Here is a 19,355-nt window from a genome sequence, read left to right as displayed (position 1 = left end):
AAATATCCATCTTCTAGGATAAAGCATCAGTCTTCAATATACAACTTTAAGTTCTTAAACTAGGGAAATTTACTTCCAAATCATTTGCATAAATTAGTTTTTACCAATTCATAATCAAAATGAAGAATTAACAAGTTTCAGCAACTACTCAAAAATGCAGTCCATACAAGAGGCAAGGTAACAGTATTTTTTCATTACACAAGTGATAAAGTAAAACAGTCATATTTAAAGGAGGTGAGCCCAAAACTGGAAGTTTTTATTTTCTACAGACGTTTCATGGAACGTCTAATAAACACGTAACAGCACATTTATGGGGGAAAGGTAATAGATTTATGTTCATCAATAGTAAATGCATAGAGAAAAAAAAAGAAAAATCATGCAATAATGGTTTGTATAGTCATGATGATTGGCTAAATGTTTAAAATAAACACCATAATTTTATATGAGAGAAAGTATAGTATAGATTCCTTTCTCACATACTTAAAGCACTTGCAACAGTACAGTTCAACTGAGCTTCTATCTTAACAGTATATATGATGCAGATTAAATGAGGATCGCAGTTCTTCCAGCAATACATGGCATGAAAAGTCCTCTTAAACTAAAGCCCAATGTTGATTTTAAAATTAATACTTCAGACTTCTTACTGCTCTAGTCATTAGAACTTGTACAACTTTTAAAGGTCCTACAAACTTCAAGTTTTCTGGATTTTCGTTTGGCTTAGACTTTCGAAATTAAGAGAAAAACTTCGAAATCAGCAATTATAGGATCAACAACCAGGACTGGGAAAAAAAAAAAAAAAGCCCCAAAACCCACAAAAGTCCAGAAGTTGTGCCTTATGCACATGCAATTAAAAAGCAGGAAGATTTCACCATAGGACTCTGCAAACCTCCTTGACTAATCTGTGTGCAGGACCACTGATGGATCTCTAGAGAGGACTACAGGAAAGATTCCCCTAGAAGGTTCTAAAAGATCACAAAGTGCTTTGCAATTTATCAGAAGTCAGAAACCTCTGACTACAATACGGTCTGAATGCCTTTTCTGTACGTCTTTCAAGCTGCAAAATGGAAAAAATGCAGTACATCAACACTTTGTTGGAAACCTCTTTCACTGTGGCTCTGTTATATCAACTGTTTAGTGATTCACAAGTATACTAATATTTGTCCCTGTATAATTCCATAATACTCATTCTGCATAACTTGTAACTAAATATATAACATACATGCTTGCTCTGTCCCTTGAATATAGTTACCCACATTGATATTAAAAATAATTAGTTTTCCACGAACTATCAAAATCAATGAAATTCTACCTACATGAAATTCCATTAAGCCTATACTACATTTATATTTTATACATACATATATACTCAACACATTGTGCTAAAGCAGTATGTAGTGAACGATACTCCGTGCTCTAAAACATAAGCAAATCTGATGCTTTTTAATCTATATGGAGATTCAGAAATTACTTTCATTTTTTGTTCATTTTCATAAGGCTAAGTATTGCAAGTAATTTTAACATGTTCAGACTTCCAGCTTGCCTGATTGCCTACACTTCAAACCAGGAATAAAACTTTGCAGTAATAACATGGTTTTATCTCAATCAATATATTGACACTCGTAAGTCTATACTACCATACACACTATGTCCTATCAGTTAATTTCAGCCACAGACACATCTAGCTGACTCACTGAACCTTTCTGACGTGCTCTTACTCCATTAGCAACACCTCATTCATTCTCACGCAGATGGAATTCCATCAGTTTCTATGATGGGTTTGTTTTTTTTTTTTTCCCCTCTTTTTCTATTTTTTAAGCTCATTTAGATGTTTTGGAGTTTTAAATATTATGTTACTCAAATACAAGTTCCAGCTTCAACTACATGTGGTATGCTGTCATACTTCAAAACCATAAAGCTATACTTACTCCATGGAAGGCAGATGGGAGTGTTTCCACATTATAGACCTCCTCTGCTACTGTAATTTGCAAAGGACTATCCTTACATCAAGGTGATGCAAGGACAGAATATTCCCATGTGTGAGAAGCCACGATGATCTTAAAGTTTCTAAGCTACAACTGAAAATGGTCAATCATTTTACAAATACCAACTCACAGTCACTGACTGCACAGACCATGAAAGAACTGTCACTGGTTCAAATCCTTGCAACTACAGAGATTTTACAGTTGGCATTTGGGGAAAGTCTGATAAGGTTACAATAAAATCCTCATATATATTCATTTAATACAATGCTTTAAAATGATTTTGTCTATGCATACATGTATTGCTAGTATTCCTCTTTTTTAACTACATTTCATACAAAGACACACAAAATAATGCAAAAGCACATGGAACAAGGCTACACACACGTATCATTTGGTGTTAGTGCCAGCTGAAGCAGTTCTCAAGATTCCCTTCCAGCCACTCACTCATTCCCATCGTTGTACCACTCCCTCAGACAATGCTCACAATACTCAGGTATGTTCATAGAGCTTTTGGGGCTGAACCACAGTGGGGAACTGGTCCATGTTAACATACTGTTAATTTCTTGGTTGAATTATTTGTACTCTAAGCACATTTACTGTGCCATCTCACAAAATGGCCAAACAACCTTAGAATTTTTCTTTGACTGAACTGAGGGGATGGGCTGGATAGTAACAAGAAGTTGCTGGGAAAAAAAAAAAGCTGCTGAAATCAGCATTTCAACCAAGAGAATCAGAGAGAACTGCACTCTAACACAACAGGTATCTAGCAGTGCTCTTCAGAGATGAAGATCAACAGATCTCCATTTTGAAAAGGCAGCAGTAAAGATCTCTCAAGCACTTGCAGAATGCAAATGTGGAGGAATAAGACAGCATATGTCCAAGTTGAGGTCAACAGAGATACAAAATACCATCCAGAGCAGCATTTGGCCATTGCTACAAAACATAGGCTAAGTTTTTATGAGTAAAGTAAGCTCAAATTTTCCCACTGATGGAAATATAGTGTATACATTTATAGATAAAAATATAGACAAACATAGTTGTGCTATAGCTACACTTGTTATCAACAGGCATCCTGGGAATTGCTAAAAATATATTAATGTACAACATAACACATATGTGAGTTTTCCACAGCTGGTGTATTTTCCCTGGAAGAAATGGAGTAATATTACCCTTCCAACAATATCTGTTCTGGTTTGCATTTAGGGTTATATAAGTAACACATTAAAACCACATTTAATTAAAAAAAAAAGCAGCTGTGGAGACATCCAGTTAAATGAACTGGCTTTATATCTTTATATCTTCATATCTTAGGTAATTTACCATATACCCAAATAAACTGAACTAAGACTCAAAAGAACTTATGATATATCTAAAACATGTGGAAATACATGTTTGAATTTATTCTTTGTTTTCCCGAATAAGTGCTACCCTAACTAATCCAGACAAGTAACTAGAGTGCACTATTTCTGCGTGAAACACTAAACCAGACAAAATAACCTGTGTTATTCTTTCTAGTTAAGTAACTCAACCTTAAGGTAAACATAAGAGGTAACCATACCAAAACACATCCAACAACAGATTTTCAGAAAGACAGTAGGAACATATTTTTTGTATCAATTAACAGTCTGCATGCTTTTCTGCGTCATCAATAACAGGCTCAACATGTTTCCCATTTTACATATTTTTTTTCCACTAGACAATATACAGGCCTTATCAAAACAATGTGCAAATAATTCAAGCTCTACATATAAGTGCTCTTAATTTAAATTTTTAATTATTTTAAAAACCTTCCTAAGGAAATGACAGATCAGCCATGAAATGTCTGAAATGCTAGCAAACCCAAACGTAAACAGAGAAAAGGCTCTTTTTAAAGCATTTTTTTCAAACTAAAACACTAAAAGCAAAAAGCCATGAATTTGTATTTAAAAAGAAATTAAAATTTTAACTGAAATGTATCAACATGCAAAATATTAAGCAAAAATATGTCGATCTGATAAATGTTCTTAAAAATAACAACAAATATTTTTAAAAACCTGCATAAACAAGTTTACAAAGAAATGTGCAAAACCTCACAAAAAAAAAAAATATTCAAATAATTGTTTAGAAATCCTCAACACAAGAAAAATGGGCTGAAAAAAGAGTCACACAATGTTTTGGAACATACCCGCCTTCTACAGAACCTATGAGGCGATCCTCCCTTAGAAATGGATAACACAAAAAATGAGAAGAGAATCATCCACTTACTCAAAATAGGAGCTATTCACTTATATTTCACAGATGTAGCTGATTTTATTTTCAAGAAACATATATGGTTCTATGTGAGTACTTCAGGTATTCAGACATTGTAATTAAACTGGAATTTATTTCTGAATAGGAAACATTCACATTTCTTCTTTCAAGACATCTCCCTAACAACATTTTCACAAATACAGTATATGATCTATTGAAAAGAAAAGTTGCAAAGGCTCATTTCCAAAATTTAAACAAACAATTAAACCCACCATTTTTATTATACAGTCTATTCAGCATAACAACAGATGGCATTTTTAGTCCTATAGAGGTTCTTCGAAAAGCTGTAAATTCATGAAACCCTTTTATTGCTTGGGAAGTGGTTTAGGTTTCAGTCACCATTTTTCAAGGCTACATGCACACCATTTCATGTAGTAGAATGAAGCCAAAATTATGCACCAACACTTTTTCAAAACTGAAAGTTTTTGCAATGATAAATGGGATTTTCATCTGTTTAAAGCTATTCCAATGTTTCTGTATGTGGCTTCCGTAAAAATTTAACTAAATACATGATGGTAAAGTATTAAACTTCTACATGCATCTGTGACTTAGACTAAATAGCAGCAATTTTTACTATATGTTTCTTATAACACCAACTGTAATCACTTGAGTGCTGTGCACATTGCGGTTGTTGCTCCACTTTTCTTAATGATTTAGTAATATATTAAAATTTAAATAATTTGTGTATAAAAGGGTTATTAAACATTCAACATTTGCAATAAGTTTTCAGACCTTAAAATTACGCATATTTTTAAACAGACAGTAACAGGAAACATTTAACTTATTACAAGCTAAATTTTCACTTTAGTAGATCAAAAATATAGGTATAAAATGCCTTACCCTTTGTTCCAGAGCTGACTGAGTCTGTTGTCTCAAAAGAGTTTTAAATGGCCCCCCTTCTTTTCCAGCACTCCCACTGCCCATTCCTGAAGAGTATCAGTACAAATGACATTCAAAGAAACATATATTATAATTTGTCATCAAACTTTGATTTAAACTTATATAAAATCGTGATTGAAAACAGTCAAATTATCCCCATCATTTTAATTTTCAGAAGAAAATGCTGAGCATCACAGTTTAATTTGGGGGACACACACATGGTGTTCTGGGGTTTGGTTTTCACATGACTAGCAGTGTTTTTTTAGCATTTGGACAAAACCTCCCGATCCAAGATCTTTTTCTGCTGTTAACCTGAACTAAAAAAAAAATACAAAGACAAAGATCTGGGCTTGCAATTATTGCCTATAACATCCAACTCCCATTTTTGTTTTCCTGTTACTACTGGGAGTTTTGCTGATGATTTCAAGATAGATCTACCTCTTCTGCTGTTCACAGAAAGTTTCTACATAATCACATTTTCGCCCCTTATCAAAAAGGGCTGCAAAGTCATCATTAATTCCACCCTGTTGAATGATGCCTCTCTGCTAGATGGCTCTACAGTCAAATATCTCTGTCTACTATCATTTTTTTAAAGTAATAAAAATCTGGCTGAGAGTTTCAGAGTGATTAAATCAGCTTTCCTAACCACTAGGAGGAGACGGTACACATAACCACAGCAGTGGCTATATAATGCATAATTGGGACCAAACAAAAAATTGCATAGGCAAGGCACATCCTCTGACTGGAAATATAAACTCTGAAAACAAAGACCAATTGTTTTTATTTTCTTTAATATCTATGCAATGAAATATTCACTCATCTGATTCATTCAAATAAGCTAAGGACTACTGCTCAGCATTTAAAATTGCCAGACTTACTTGATTACTCTATTTCCACACACATAACCTGCAGATTATTTGTAAATGAAAAGAAATAAATTCCAATTTTGCATAATATGGGTAATTATCTCTTTCCTTCTTTCATGTATCTTGCTCCCACTCCTACCTCCCAGTACAGGAGCTTTTCTGAAGAGATGGAAAGTTTATTAGATACAAAAATATCTTTGCTGTTGAATTATCTGTTATCAAGGAACTGTACTCTTAACTGAGTGTGTCAAGATGCAGGTTATATGTATGACAGTAAGTTATTTGCTCTACGGTTATAAATCACAAAAGTAAAAAATAAACACATACCAAGATTGTGTTTTTCCTAAAGTAAACACAATGCTGGTGAATCAGATTTTCTTGGTAATATTTCATGCCTAAAAACATACTATAATTGGTATTTCTTGTATCTAAAATCATCAGTGCTAACTTGACAAAGCAAAAATAAACACCTAAGTTGTATAGAAAATCACAGGATAAAGAACAAAAAATGTGTCAGGAGCAGTATGAAATACAAATACCACAGTGCAAATAGTTATGAATGAAGCCAAGATTTTCTTTTACAGAATCTGTAACTACTTTAATATAAGATCTCCTTGCTAGTTTCATTCTTCCTCTGATCAAGCATCTAATAAACATGAATTAGATTGTACATATATATCAAAGTACTGGTTTTTGTTTTAGCTAAAGACTAGGAGAGGTGGAAATAATACCAGACAATAATGTATGTTAATTCATTCCTAACATTTTCAAAACATTACTAGGCTATCATTACCATATAATTATATATAAAACAAATATTTTTAGCTGTTCTTGGATAAGGAAACAAAAATATTAGTACGTGTATAGTCCCATTAAACAAGATTAAATTGCTTTTACTATTTGACATTGATTCTAGACATCATTGTCAGGGACTATACAATATTTAATACAGACAAACATAGCATAAATACAGGACATAAAACAAACTAAAAAAAAATACAAACTGATCAAAATAGTTTCTACAGAAAAAAGTAGTAATATCAACCATTTACACTATGAAAATAATGCATGTCAGTGAAATGGAAAAGGAGGCAGTAAAAATAAAGTTTGTATGGGCTTTAAAAATTTTTTAAAAGCTTAATTTTAAGAGCAGAGTTGCTAGCCTTTTGATAGCCATTATTTCAATAAATTATGAATGAATTAATGAGCAAGTGCTTGTTCCATGCAAAATACAGGAACAACAAAGTGAAGGGAATGAGAGGGATTAAAAAAAAGAAATTATTTTAGTTAAATTACCAAAGGAAATTTTGCAAGGGAAAAGGAGAAAGTTCTGTAGCATGAACTACATACGTTTCAAATCCTATAAGAAGCTCTGAAGCTGTTTTGAGCTTTTGGGGCAGAGGCACGAGATGATATGAATAGTCATGTAGCCAGCAGTTTTCAGAGGCTAACTGAACAAAAACATAGGGTTATAGAAGGCTGTGTGTTAAATGCCCCCGTATCAAATAACAACAACATTTTCTTAAAAGTTTGCTTAAAAGGCCATAATAGATTGATCCTACCAGAAGCAGCCAGAAGCAGCTCTTCAGTGAAAGAAACACTTTTCCTCAGAACAACTGGGCTGACATGGCTAGAGTGTAGAGGGTTAAGGGCAGACCCCGAGAGGAGGAGACAGGACTTTTTAAGATGTGGGGAATCACAAGAGAGTGTAGGGGAGCTGGGAAACAGGAAAATCCTAGGTCCCTGTGGGGAAGGTGCTGTGGAGGAAAGTAATAGAGACAAAGAGATGTAGATTCAGAAGATGACTAAAGAAACAGACGGAAGAAATCAAAATGAAGCATTTTTTTCTCCAAATGAACCAGCCCTTACTGCTAAATTATTTCTCAACATACAGAGAAATGGAATGACAACACAACTCCACAATGTCAATGAGAAGCATGTTCTCAAAAATCATGACCTGATTAACTTTATTTTGAAATTATTTTTTTTAAAGCCATGCTAATCTAATATGTATTTTAAATGTTATACAAAATTTGATAATAAATACTATGGAGTAAAGGCCAAATAACACAGTCTTCTCACATATTTAATCTATGTTTTATATACATATGTTATATATAGGTTTTTTTAATATATATGTATATCTTTTATATAGGTATAAAAAGATATTTTCCAGAGAAGTCATGGATTTGTTTTATGATTTGAGAGTTGTAAATCTTGCAGAATTTTAAGTTCCCACAAAGAAAAGGAGTTCCTACCTTCTCAATTTCCTCCAAACATATACTATATCACATCAAAATGTATTACCTGATTGCAATATGACATGCTTTTTGTCAGGTTAATATTTTGTTAGTTTGCATTGGCATAAAATACATCACTATTCACAGAAGTCTGACTTCAAACCAAAACAAGCTTTTTCATCACAGAATGATTTCTCTTCATATTTAGACCAGATATAAACCAGAATAGATAACACAATCACAACTGTACTTTACAAACGATATTATGGCAATATTATTCTGATTTGGAGCTATTGAAAACTAGATACTTAGGCAGATCCAAGCTTCAATCTCTTCTATTTAGTTATTCATATTGTGAAATTGTGGTATCTGCACTCTTTTTCCAGTTTAGTCTCCATCTCAAACACATGAACACACTAGCTATCTGACTGAGAAATAGAGGTAATATACTGCGGAAACATCACCAAATACTTCATTTTTCCTATCAGCCAATCTGAGTAATGTGTATAGCAAATTTGATAATGTTTAATATGCCACATGACGTTTGCCTTTTTTTTTTTTCAACTACCACCAACTTTCACATTGAAATATTCCAACTTAATAAGTCTTAGGAAATGACAACAGATGCCTAAACATATACAGTGAATTATTTAATGATAACATACTGAATTTAATATGTTATGAAAGTATCTTCTGCACATCATCAAATTTTTGGTAAAATATAAAACAAACAGCTCATTTGCTCTTAAGCTAATAAGATTCAAATCTAGTATGTGACATCAAGATACGAAATTTTTTAATGCAGCCACCAAATCCTCTTAAAACAAGTTTCAGTAGAGTTACAGCTGCTACAAAGACAGTGCTAGCAAGCAAAGGTATGCCCACTGTTGGTTTTGATACTAAAAAGATAGTGAAAAGGTATCTTTATATATTTGAAAAATCCCTAAGAATAAGAGGTACCAACTACTTTCACTTCTGAATGAACTGACTAAAGACAAGAGGGTCCATCCATCTACATAACGTTACCAGGAATGATGCAAGGTTGTGGCTTTAAAAACTTGACAAATTCACAGTCAGCTGCCACCTTCATAAATCCAGAACCTTGATAAAGACGATCATCTGTGTTACATTTAAATCCTTACCACAGGTTTTCAAATATTCAGGAAAGCCAAACACATGAATTTGTGGTTCTCCTACATAATAAGCACCCAGTTATACTTGTAGGTCCTTTAAACAGGGGACCACTACAGGTTATCAACAAAAGTCTTTATGTACACAAAAGGACTAACAAAAAAAGTGTGCTTTTCTTTGTTTAAAAAGGGACAGAGAAGATAGTACTAAGAAAGATAGCTCCTCACTGGGAACATTTTTTAACAGATACCAAGGGAATAAACTGGGTAAAATACTTAATATAACTGCATTTGGATGCAACATTTAGCTTATCTGCCTGCAAAAATTATTGAAAGGTGTGCTACCAAGTAAAGCTGAATCAAATACTTTAACATGCTTTAAAATTGTCTAGATTAGATGGAGACAATAATGCTCTGAGCTTCAAATACCACAATTTAAAACACCATTTAAAAAGCAATCAAACTTTTATAATAAACAGTTCTGCAAAATATTTTGCCCTAGAGTAGCAAAACTCAGTGCATTGGTCACATAATGGAGAATAAACAGGCAATAATTCTTTGAGTTGTGCTGACATTGTTACTGATATGATTCTAACCACAGACTAAAAAATAAGGAGGGAGGAAACAAGAAGTTGAAGAATTTATGATAGACCAATGGAGAAAGAAAAATGCTTTTTGAAGATGGCTGGAGTGTAATTTAAGTTACTTTCAGAATGCATACTGCATATGTAAAGCCATTTCCATATACCAAGGAGAATAAAAAGACAGCAGCTGCTACATTTCTAGTATCACACTTGCAAAAAGGAGTTAAAAATCACAGAGATATGTGTACAATATACTTGTGGCACAACATGTTAGGTCTGAAGACTACATAGCTTTAGTAATACTGCCATTAATACACTGTGGTTGGAAATGTTCTCCCATGATTTGTAATATGAAATGGAGGAAATAAGAAAAAGGCAATTACTTAGAACTCCCTTAACACTGAGATGTTCTATTTTGACTTGAATAGAGTTGCGTTACAAATGTCATTTTAATGTTATCCAGAATAGTGGAAATATAGGCAGGATTTAAATTTTCACCTTACAGAAACTCTTTCAAACTCGAAGTGTGCTACCTGAAGTCTCCAATTCCACATCATTTTGATAACTCAATGTCAAAAAGCAAAAAGGGGTTGAATGAAAATATAAGAAGAGAAACACAAATTAAACAAAAAGTGGGTGGAAGCGCCTTACCAGTTTTGGGTGTCAAACTCAAATCTGTGTCAGAAGAAGAGGACTGTCGACTGTAGGACTTGAAAGGTGAAAAGGAATAGGTTTGGTTTTTCAGAGGGGTGGAGGGTCCTGATGAATGAGTATTGGGATTGGGATCTTCATTGAAGGGAATCCTGCCAGAAGAAGGTGGAAACATGTTCAGTAATCCTGTGCCAAAGGACCTGGCTGACAGCAGCATGATCCAAACACCAGGATGGGATTGGGGCAGGGCCAGCAGCTATTCTTTAGGTGCGAGACTGGGGATGAGGCCAGAGGCAAAGAAATTCTGTTTTACCCATTCAGCATTCTGCAGATAGATGCTGATAATCTACAATGAAACAATTAAGCCAAATGAAAGGCATGAGATGTCACCAAAAAAAAAAATGCAAAAGAAAAAACTGAAAAAGAGTTTATGGCTTAAAAATCTGATCAAATACACAATGCCTTGAGTTAGTTTAATAAAGAAAAAATGATTTCAAATTATATTTGTGTTTATACATATTCATACATTTATGTATGTACACACATATGCATTTTAAGAAAAAAAAAAAATGTTTCCTTATCCTATAGCATCAGCAGCATGCCACAGCTAAAAACAGAGCAAAGAGGAAAATCTTATGGGAACATCTATATTGACAAACAGTTCACTTATGCACAGATTGACTTACCTGCTCTCTAAAACCATCTCTTCCACAAATTGCACATACCCTTCCTATAACCATTTTAAAACCTAAATACCATATCTGAGTTGTGCTTGAAAGCAATTATGAACTCAAATCAAAATGTGATTTCCTCCAATTATTGTAAAATAGTGAATGTTCCCCAGATACACCAACTTATTTTTACTTAATTTCTTAGGAAGTACACATCAAAAGAAATGAAGAGTGTGTCTTTGTGGAAGAGACTCCGATGCATTTTCAAGAAACTATCGCCTTTGTTTCAGCAGCTGCACATAAAGGAGTTCTTTACTGACAACAGAAGGTGTCTCCATGAGAAAATGAGGGAGAAAAGATGGGTGGTACCTGCCTACACTGCCTGCCTGCCTGCACTTTGTGACCACTGTGCCTGTGGCCTGCCTCTCCCCAGCTCTTGAGTCTGAGCAGTCTCGTACCAGTGTAGATGAGAGTGGGAACAGACACAGAGAAGTTCTGAGTAAGTCGTGAGCCAGTAGCAGTGTGAATTGGGCTGTTGTGAGTCGAGCGGCATCCATGGCTTGGCGGATGAACCAGCGGAGACCTGAGAGAATTTGCAGCCAAGGTGGAAGAAAAGAAAACAATACATACAAACAGGTTGCAAAGTTATGTTATAAATGATTTCAGGGAAGTTTAGCTAGAGGAGATCTCTTACTTTAAGCAGACTCAGAAATCCCTAGCATGCAAGAGTCCAGATGAAATAAAAAGAGAGAAAGGAACAGCTTAAGCACTAGCTTGTGAATGCCTAATTGATTCTTTGGCAACAGGGCATCAAGTTAGTAAAGCCAAGAACAAGAAGTATTAGTTGATTTTGCTGGCTTTGAGAAACATTCCTATATTTTGGACTGAGAAACAATGATTCTGGCAATACACACCCCCAAGCTAAACATGGGTTAACTGAGGGATGGAATTTCCACATTTTGCTCCAGAGTGAAAGCTACTGATTTATTTATGAATGCTTTTTAAGTTGGTAGTTACTAGGTCCACCTTTTTTTTTTTAATCACCACTGTTATTTTATGCTGCATTGTATCCAGAAGCTCTTTTGATGGAAAATTTTTAAAATTCAAACAAGTTAAACAAGTTATGATTTGAAATAGAAACAAGTAATTTTGAGAAGTCAAAGCACACTGATGCCTGCATGACAAAAAAGCCTAATTGCTATTAATGACACAACAGTGCAAGTTAATGAAAAAGGCTAATTAAATTGATACCTCTAGAAACAAAGCATAAGCAGTATACTTTTTGATGCTGCTTTTTTTCTTCCAGAAATTAGATCACTCTACCAAACAGAAAACAGCAAATTTATTCAAGCAACAAAGTAGTAACAATTTGAAGACTGCAAGTATTTTTATATTAATCTGTACGCACAATAAAAAAAAAATACATTCAAACTGAGTTCGGTGCTTCAGTAGATATAACAAAGATCAATAAATTCTACCTCTCATCGTAAAAAGTTTCTCTGCAAGTACTCTGTTTAGCTGTACCTGTTTTGCAATAGCACTACTTGTTTTGCAACAGTAAAAAGCAAAGCACACAAGAAAAGACGAGACTTCTTCAAGGTCATTCTCTAAACCACTGACAGTACTGTGTGAATTCAAAATGTACCTTTTCTTATATGCTCAGCATAAATGCTTAAACCTGACTGTAACGAACTTGAAATATCTTGAACAGAAGGTATATCATAAGAAGCCCTCAAAAAAATACTCAGTGTACAAACACAGTCAAGACAGAACTAATTATAAGTTAGAAAACTGGTGGATCACAACCCAAGAATAACAAATACTATTTCTGTATAAACTCAGAAAAGTCATTTTAAGGTTTACTACTCCAGCTTCAAAAGAAATAATGTAAGTAATCCAAGCTAAACCATTTCAAAATTGTAGAATATAAACTGACTTGCACACAAAAAAAATACCAAAAAAAATACCAAAAAAAAAAAAAAAAAAAAAAAAAATCTGGGGAAAAAAAAGAAATCACACTAGTTATGTAAAACTGAATGAATATGAAAAGAAGAGAGATGAAAGTTGTTCCCTACACACTATTAATTCATACTTACTCCTTCATTTCTTTGGATGGGGAGTTACATGCAGGTAAAAATGCCGATGTGTTACTTAATTTATCCAACGTGCAGACTGTTCCTATGGCTCGCACTACTAGTCCAGACTCTCCCTCCAAATCAAAGCACTGCAAATAACCAACAACAGCATTTCCTCTCATTTCAAGTACCTTCAAGCCAATCTTCCTTTGCAATTCACCTACAAAACAAAATGCAAAGAGCTCATAATTGCAGTGAACTTTCCATATTCTCTTTTGTGGTCTTTGGCCTCTGCTTTTGGAATTGCCACCCAAGTCAGTAAAACAGGTAACAGATCCAATCTTACAGAATTATGCCAAGCAACTGGTCACAATCTCTTGCCTCCTATAACATACTGTGATATTTATGATTTGCACAGCTTTCTTCCTCTTTGTCTAAATCTATTCTGATTGCCTAAACAACATGTTATTTCAGAAATGTTTTTCTCTGAGTTTTATTTTCATTAGGTTTTTTTCCCCTTTTTTTACTTATTTAGACAGAAAGAGATGAATAAACATGTGCTGGAATACACATAAGTTGCTAAATACTCCTTCATACAGTTCTGAACAAAGCAACACCTTTGAAATCCATGTGGATAGGCATCTGTAATTTTTTCACTTACAAACTTATTCAACCTAATTCATTCTTTTTGCTCTTTTTAATAGTGCTTAATACAGCAGCCTCATCTACAAACTGTAACACCAAATAAAACAAGATAACAAATATGCCACTCAGTGCAAACGAAAGACTGCCTCTTCTGTATTAGCTGCATACAAAGACTGGAAGACTGTAGCTATAAGACAATGGTCTGCTATAGATGCATACTTAGCAGCATGTTCTAAAAAAAAAAAAAAAAACAACACATTGATCTATGTAGCTAGATAGCCTTGGTAATACTAGGTGGAAAATATAATCTCTCTTCTGATGAAAGATTTCCAAAATCCTCTGTTAACAAACTGGAAAAGCCTCACTGTCGCAGAGGATAGCCTAACAGTTCCAATGTCAATGATGTTAAGAAATAAGTGAAGTGATCACTACGGCTTTCTAGAATTGGTTTTAAAATTACCAGAACAGGTTCCTATTGTAAACTTCTTAACAGAGGCTGAAATTATGCCTGTACTGGTCTTGAAAAATCTTTAAGATTGAGTTAGAGTATGAAATTTTCTAGCTGAGTGAAAATTGCTATGGATTCTCTTCAAGCCAAAGTCGAGACTGAATTATTTTTTACATACACAACATGTAATATGACAGATCTTTGAAACAGCTCGGGTCATTCTTAGAAGTTACAGATTTCTTCAGGATTCTTTAGGTGTGGCCACCAGTAACAATGCCTGCAATGTGCAGTATTATATTACATTACATGAAACAGTAATTCTATGAGGTCTGGTTTTTTTTTTTTCCCTCTTAGCCACTGCAATGAATCAAAATATTAATAAAATCTAGCAGAATACCACACGTGTTACTTTATCTACCTTCACTATTTATGCAAGGTAAAAGATACGCAAATATTAATCTTATAACTGGACATACCAGGGGAGCCATATTAAAAACCTTAGAAAAAGTGAACTCATGTCATTTATGACAATATTGTTTTTTCACATTCTTCCTCAAAATGTGCTGGCTTTCCTAATGAAGATACTGGATAACATTTACATGATCTCTTTTATGTTGCCCCACTTACTAAAAATCTCCATACATGCTTGCAAAACTCAACTCACTTTTTCTTTTAGTATATTCCTCAAAACAGAGCTGTGTGTACAAAAAGCCTCACCTTAAGAGCCCATCAGAGAACTGACACCACTGCCTATCATTCTAGTGGTTATTCTTCATAATTTATTAGTATTCCTCACACCTTCAACATTGTCCACCTCTATTACCTGATTTTTCTCTTGTCTTAGTGTGCAAGTACTCTAGAGTAGCACTGTTTTGTTCTGTTCTATTGGCACTGAAATAGGGTAATCTTGGTTCACAACTGCTGTTTGTAAGCATCAGTAACACAAAAAAAAAAAACCTGTGAAGATGCTTTATACTACCGAGACATCAACTGACGCCAATCACTGGTCTCTCAAGGAACTGCAAGTGTCCTGCAGAATCCATGCAAGGCAATAGAGAAGTATGCTTGAGAACAAACAAACCAATCTTGACTTTAAAAAGATGGGATGAGTAAGATAAGTATTAGTACACGTTGTATCTAAGACAGTGTATATTTGTTCACATACTTCACAGTAGTTCAAAGAGGGCAGAGTAGTTCATTATTTTAACTGTTTGAGTCAAAATTCTAGTAATACTGCTCATATAAGTTAAGAACATCTTCAAGAACGTTCCACAGGTTTCTTTGATCTTGCTAAAAACAACCAACAAATTCAACAGCAGCATGGCCTCACCAAGAAGGAATTTTTATTATTTTTTTTAGGTCAGTCATACCGGCCAACTGGCCATCAGTCAGGACAATAGAACCTTCAGAAACAGAAGACACTGTGAAGTGAAAAAATAAGCATAATACCCAAAATCACAGACAATCTTGTTTTAAGCAAGTTGCTTATTTAAATCATTAATATTTCTAAAACCAGCAATAAGCATTACAGCCTACATGTTTAATACCTGACATGAGTGAAATAAGTCTTTGTCTAGCCTCATTCGATGCCCTTGGTGTACGAATTCGGTCTATCCACTGGTATTCTGGGTCTTCATTAACTACAAGTTCTTCCACAAACCCATGGATTATTACTGCTCTGTAACACTTAGGAATAGATGTAGCTGTTAAAAAAAACACATATATATATATATAAAATACATAAGGCATGAGTCTATGAGGCAAGAATTTCAAGAAAAACATAAAATTACACAGAGAAAATTATGTGAATGATTCCAGAAAGAAATCCTCATGATTTTCTACTAAAATGTGGACATACCCAAACAGTTTTGTTCAGGGAGATCCTGGAACATTGATAACTACACAGTGTATCAGTTATAGCATGTACTGTTACAAAAACTTTCCACTTTGTGCCTTTTTAACAGAATATGTACCCAAATTAGCACAGTGTGCATATGCACATGCACTGAAATGCAACTTAAGAAAAAGGGAAGAAAAAACAATTATTTACATTGTTCTGAAATACAAACAATAAAAATTTATTTAAAAAAAGAAAAAAGAAAAATAAGCTAAACAATTTTCTGTGTTACTGTAATCTCCATTGGGCTTATGCACCGAGCTGGTGAAAGAAGGGAAACTGACAGAATAGGCAAAGAAAGAAAAGAAGGGAGGAAAACGTTTTCTGTTCAAATAAACTTTTTTCCTCTACTTACTGCAAAAAAACTTGACTCCACAAGATGACTGCCTAAATCTGTTTAAGTCATTGAAGAGATCTACTTTCACCACCACATTGATCTCCCCACGAATACCTATCAATAAAAAACATGAAAAATGGGAAGCTGTATGAGAAATGAATACAAAACTAGCCCTGTTAATTATTACCTGTTAATAGTAATTAATGCACTATTACCAATGAGTTAGTTTTTCTGCAAAGAAAGTACTATAACCCTACTAGAACCGTTTGATCCAACAGGCAGTTCACATGTCAGGTCTAGCCTGGGCCAGAGGAGCAGGAAGACATTTCCTGGCCTCTCAGGTCTGCTGCAGAGGTACCATCTCAGAGGAGGTTTCTAGTTCTGCACCGCCTTCGAGGCTGAAGCAAGCAACAGTCCTCAAATACCTGCTGCACAGAACAGGACTTCAGAAGACGGGATTGGGAAAACAGAAGTCGTCAACCTCATGATACTGCAGTGACCTCCGCTGCAGTGAGCAAGTGCTCTCTCTGATCCTTTGCCCCGCTCCATCGATGCACGGAGGGTATAGAATCAGTATATAAGTACCATGACTGTCCCAAGGTACCCTTCGCACAAAAGGTCAGAAGCACTAACTTTCAGTATAGATGCCTTCCAACTGGAATTCTGTCCACGTCAAAAAGCTCTGACCAACACCAAAAAGCTTCTACATTTTCTCCCTGAAATGGTTTCCAAATCACAGTAGGGCTACTCTCTGAAGTCCAATCCAATGAGAAAATGTATGGTTCTTTCTATAACCACTAAGTGGTACATAAATGTTTGTACAATACATTGACTGTGAGAAGAAATATACAAAAAGTAAGGTATTACAGACTTCTTAGACAAAGCTTTGGTTTTGGACACAATTAAACCTTACTAATAATGGACTATTTCCCCCACACACAGCCATTCCTTTTTGATTTTTCTACTTTCCTCTTCTGAGCTTTTTCTTCTTTTTCCCCAGCCAGCTGCGAAATCATTTCACATATTATAGGTTCTGACATATTGAGGACTAAACTTCTTGATGAGTCTGATCTCTCGTGTCTTCAGAACCCTTTATTACATAAGTATATGACACAAAAAAAAAGCATTAGATTTGTAGATCAACTCTGACACTACTGCAATAAAGTCACCTCTATCTATCTTCCAAAATGCCAATAGAAAGAAGCCTTCAGTTACTATAACAAGAAGGGCCTCAGGTTCAGGTACTTTCACAAATAATCATGCTGACGGACGTGCAAAAAAAAATTGTAATAAAATACTAAAAATATTATATTATATTTTTTTCAAGGAAGCATCGATTATTGTTTGCCAAGGATCAAGATAAATAGAATCTACCACTTAAAGTATGAAAATATCACAATTATATTTTCACTTAACTAGAAAAAAAAGCTTTGAAATACTAACATCTAGGAAAATATAGATAAATACAATTCTCTCTGATGCAGAACTTGTACATATCATGACACAAGTGTTCACCTAATTTAACTTCAAAAGAAAATATAGGATAGGAAAACTTGAGTAGAATAAAAGGGTAAGTAAGAAAACTACATGCAATGTTTTTAAAAAAACCTCTTCAATAGAACTGTTTTAAAAGTAAAAAAAATGTTGCATCAGTTACAATGATGATCAAGTAAATATCATTAATTATTTCAAATTATTTATAATTAGGTTTTATAATAACATAGTTTGGTTATTTAATTCATACTGGACAATGAACAAGCATGGTAATGACAACCACACAGATGTTCTGCAATAAGGTATTCAAGCAGCAAGCTAATTGCTGTAAACTGACCTTGACTTTCTGGGGCAAAATTTGTGTCTCATTAAAATCAAAGGTAAAAATACCATTAACTTCATTTTCTCATACCTTCAAGATATTCTGATGAAATCTACCTAACAATTAAGGTACTTCCTGCAGGGAAAAGGAATTTCATCCTGTACTTTATTTTGAAGTCCTTCCTTCCATCTCAAGTGAAGTTTATCCAACATCCCAGCAAGGCACACCCCAAATGACTTCAGGAGAAGTATATTCTTTTAGTAAACACATGGTAACTGGAAAACCATGTCTGGATCTCTTTTTTTTTTTTTTTTTAATCTTAATTTTGCAGTAACTACTTTAAATGCCATGCATAGATTTTTTTCCACTTGTCACAAGTTCTATGGGCTGCACTATTCTGAGCTACTACGCCAGAAAGTTTCTCATGCCAGGAATAAGGAAAAAAACTGCCAGAAAAGTAGCCTTGCACCTCCCAAGGCTAAACTTATTACAAATTTCTGAAGACAGATTACAGAAATGAAGATTGCAGGAAGCAGATTACATTTCTAACAAATTCTTTCACTTAAGAATTAGCAAATCTTACCATGAATGGTATCATAAATTGGAAACCATCCTGAAATGACTGTAGCTGCTTCGCTATAGAGCAAAGGATCAATATCTATGTACACTTTGCCAATGGCATCATTAGCGCTGTAGGTATCATGATCAAGAACTGTGATCTGGAGAGGCTCATCTTGTAGCTCTTCATCGTCTACCTAGAAACAAACATTAACATGGAATCTGAGTAATTAAACAAACAAACAAAAAAAAAACACACACAGAGAAACACTGCTAGAAAACAAATG

At 34.3% G+C, this 19,355-nt stretch overlaps 1 protein-coding gene across 41 annotated transcripts in view; it reads right to left on the bottom strand.

The window, feature by feature from the left end:
- The window catches only part of C2CD5 (C2 calcium dependent domain containing 5), a 107,067-nt gene that overhangs the window by 39,148 nt on the left and 48,564 nt on the right, over nucleotides 1-19,355 (bottom strand). For 11 of the 41 annotated variants that reach the window (XR_010466522.1, XM_065031661.1, XM_065031657.1 and 8 more), the window contains 8 exons: nucleotides 19,094-19,265; nucleotides 16,713-16,808; nucleotides 16,008-16,163; nucleotides 13,389-13,587; nucleotides 10,622-10,773; nucleotides 7,579-7,773; nucleotides 5,112-5,197; nucleotides 4,147-4,179 (listed from right to left, as the gene is read on the bottom strand). Coding sequence is in view for 40 of the 41 variants with exons in the window: in XM_065031661.1 (XP_064887733.1) it covers nucleotides 4,147-4,179; nucleotides 5,112-5,197; nucleotides 7,579-7,773; nucleotides 10,622-10,773; nucleotides 13,389-13,587; nucleotides 16,008-16,163; nucleotides 16,713-16,808; nucleotides 19,094-19,265 (1,089 nt within the window). In the remaining variant the exon portion in view is untranslated. Of the gene's footprint in view, nucleotides 1-4,146; nucleotides 4,180-5,111; nucleotides 5,198-6,343; nucleotides 6,378-7,366; nucleotides 7,386-7,578; nucleotides 7,774-10,621; nucleotides 10,774-11,750; nucleotides 11,876-13,388; nucleotides 13,588-16,007; nucleotides 16,164-16,712; nucleotides 16,809-19,093; nucleotides 19,266-19,355 lie in introns of those variants that run through there. The other 30 variants (XM_065031759.1, XM_065031833.1, XM_065031693.1 and 27 more) reach the window with 11 other exon arrangements.

The sequence above is a fragment of the Columba livia genome, chromosome 1 (assembly GCF_036013475.1).
Source record: "Columba livia isolate bColLiv1 breed racing homer chromosome 1, bColLiv1.pat.W.v2, whole genome shotgun sequence".
Classification (NCBI taxonomy): Eukaryota; Metazoa; Chordata; class Aves; order Columbiformes; family Columbidae; genus Columba; species Columba livia.
The sequence above is the reverse complement of the archived record's forward strand: the minus strand, read 5'-3'. Positions and strand labels throughout refer to the sequence as shown.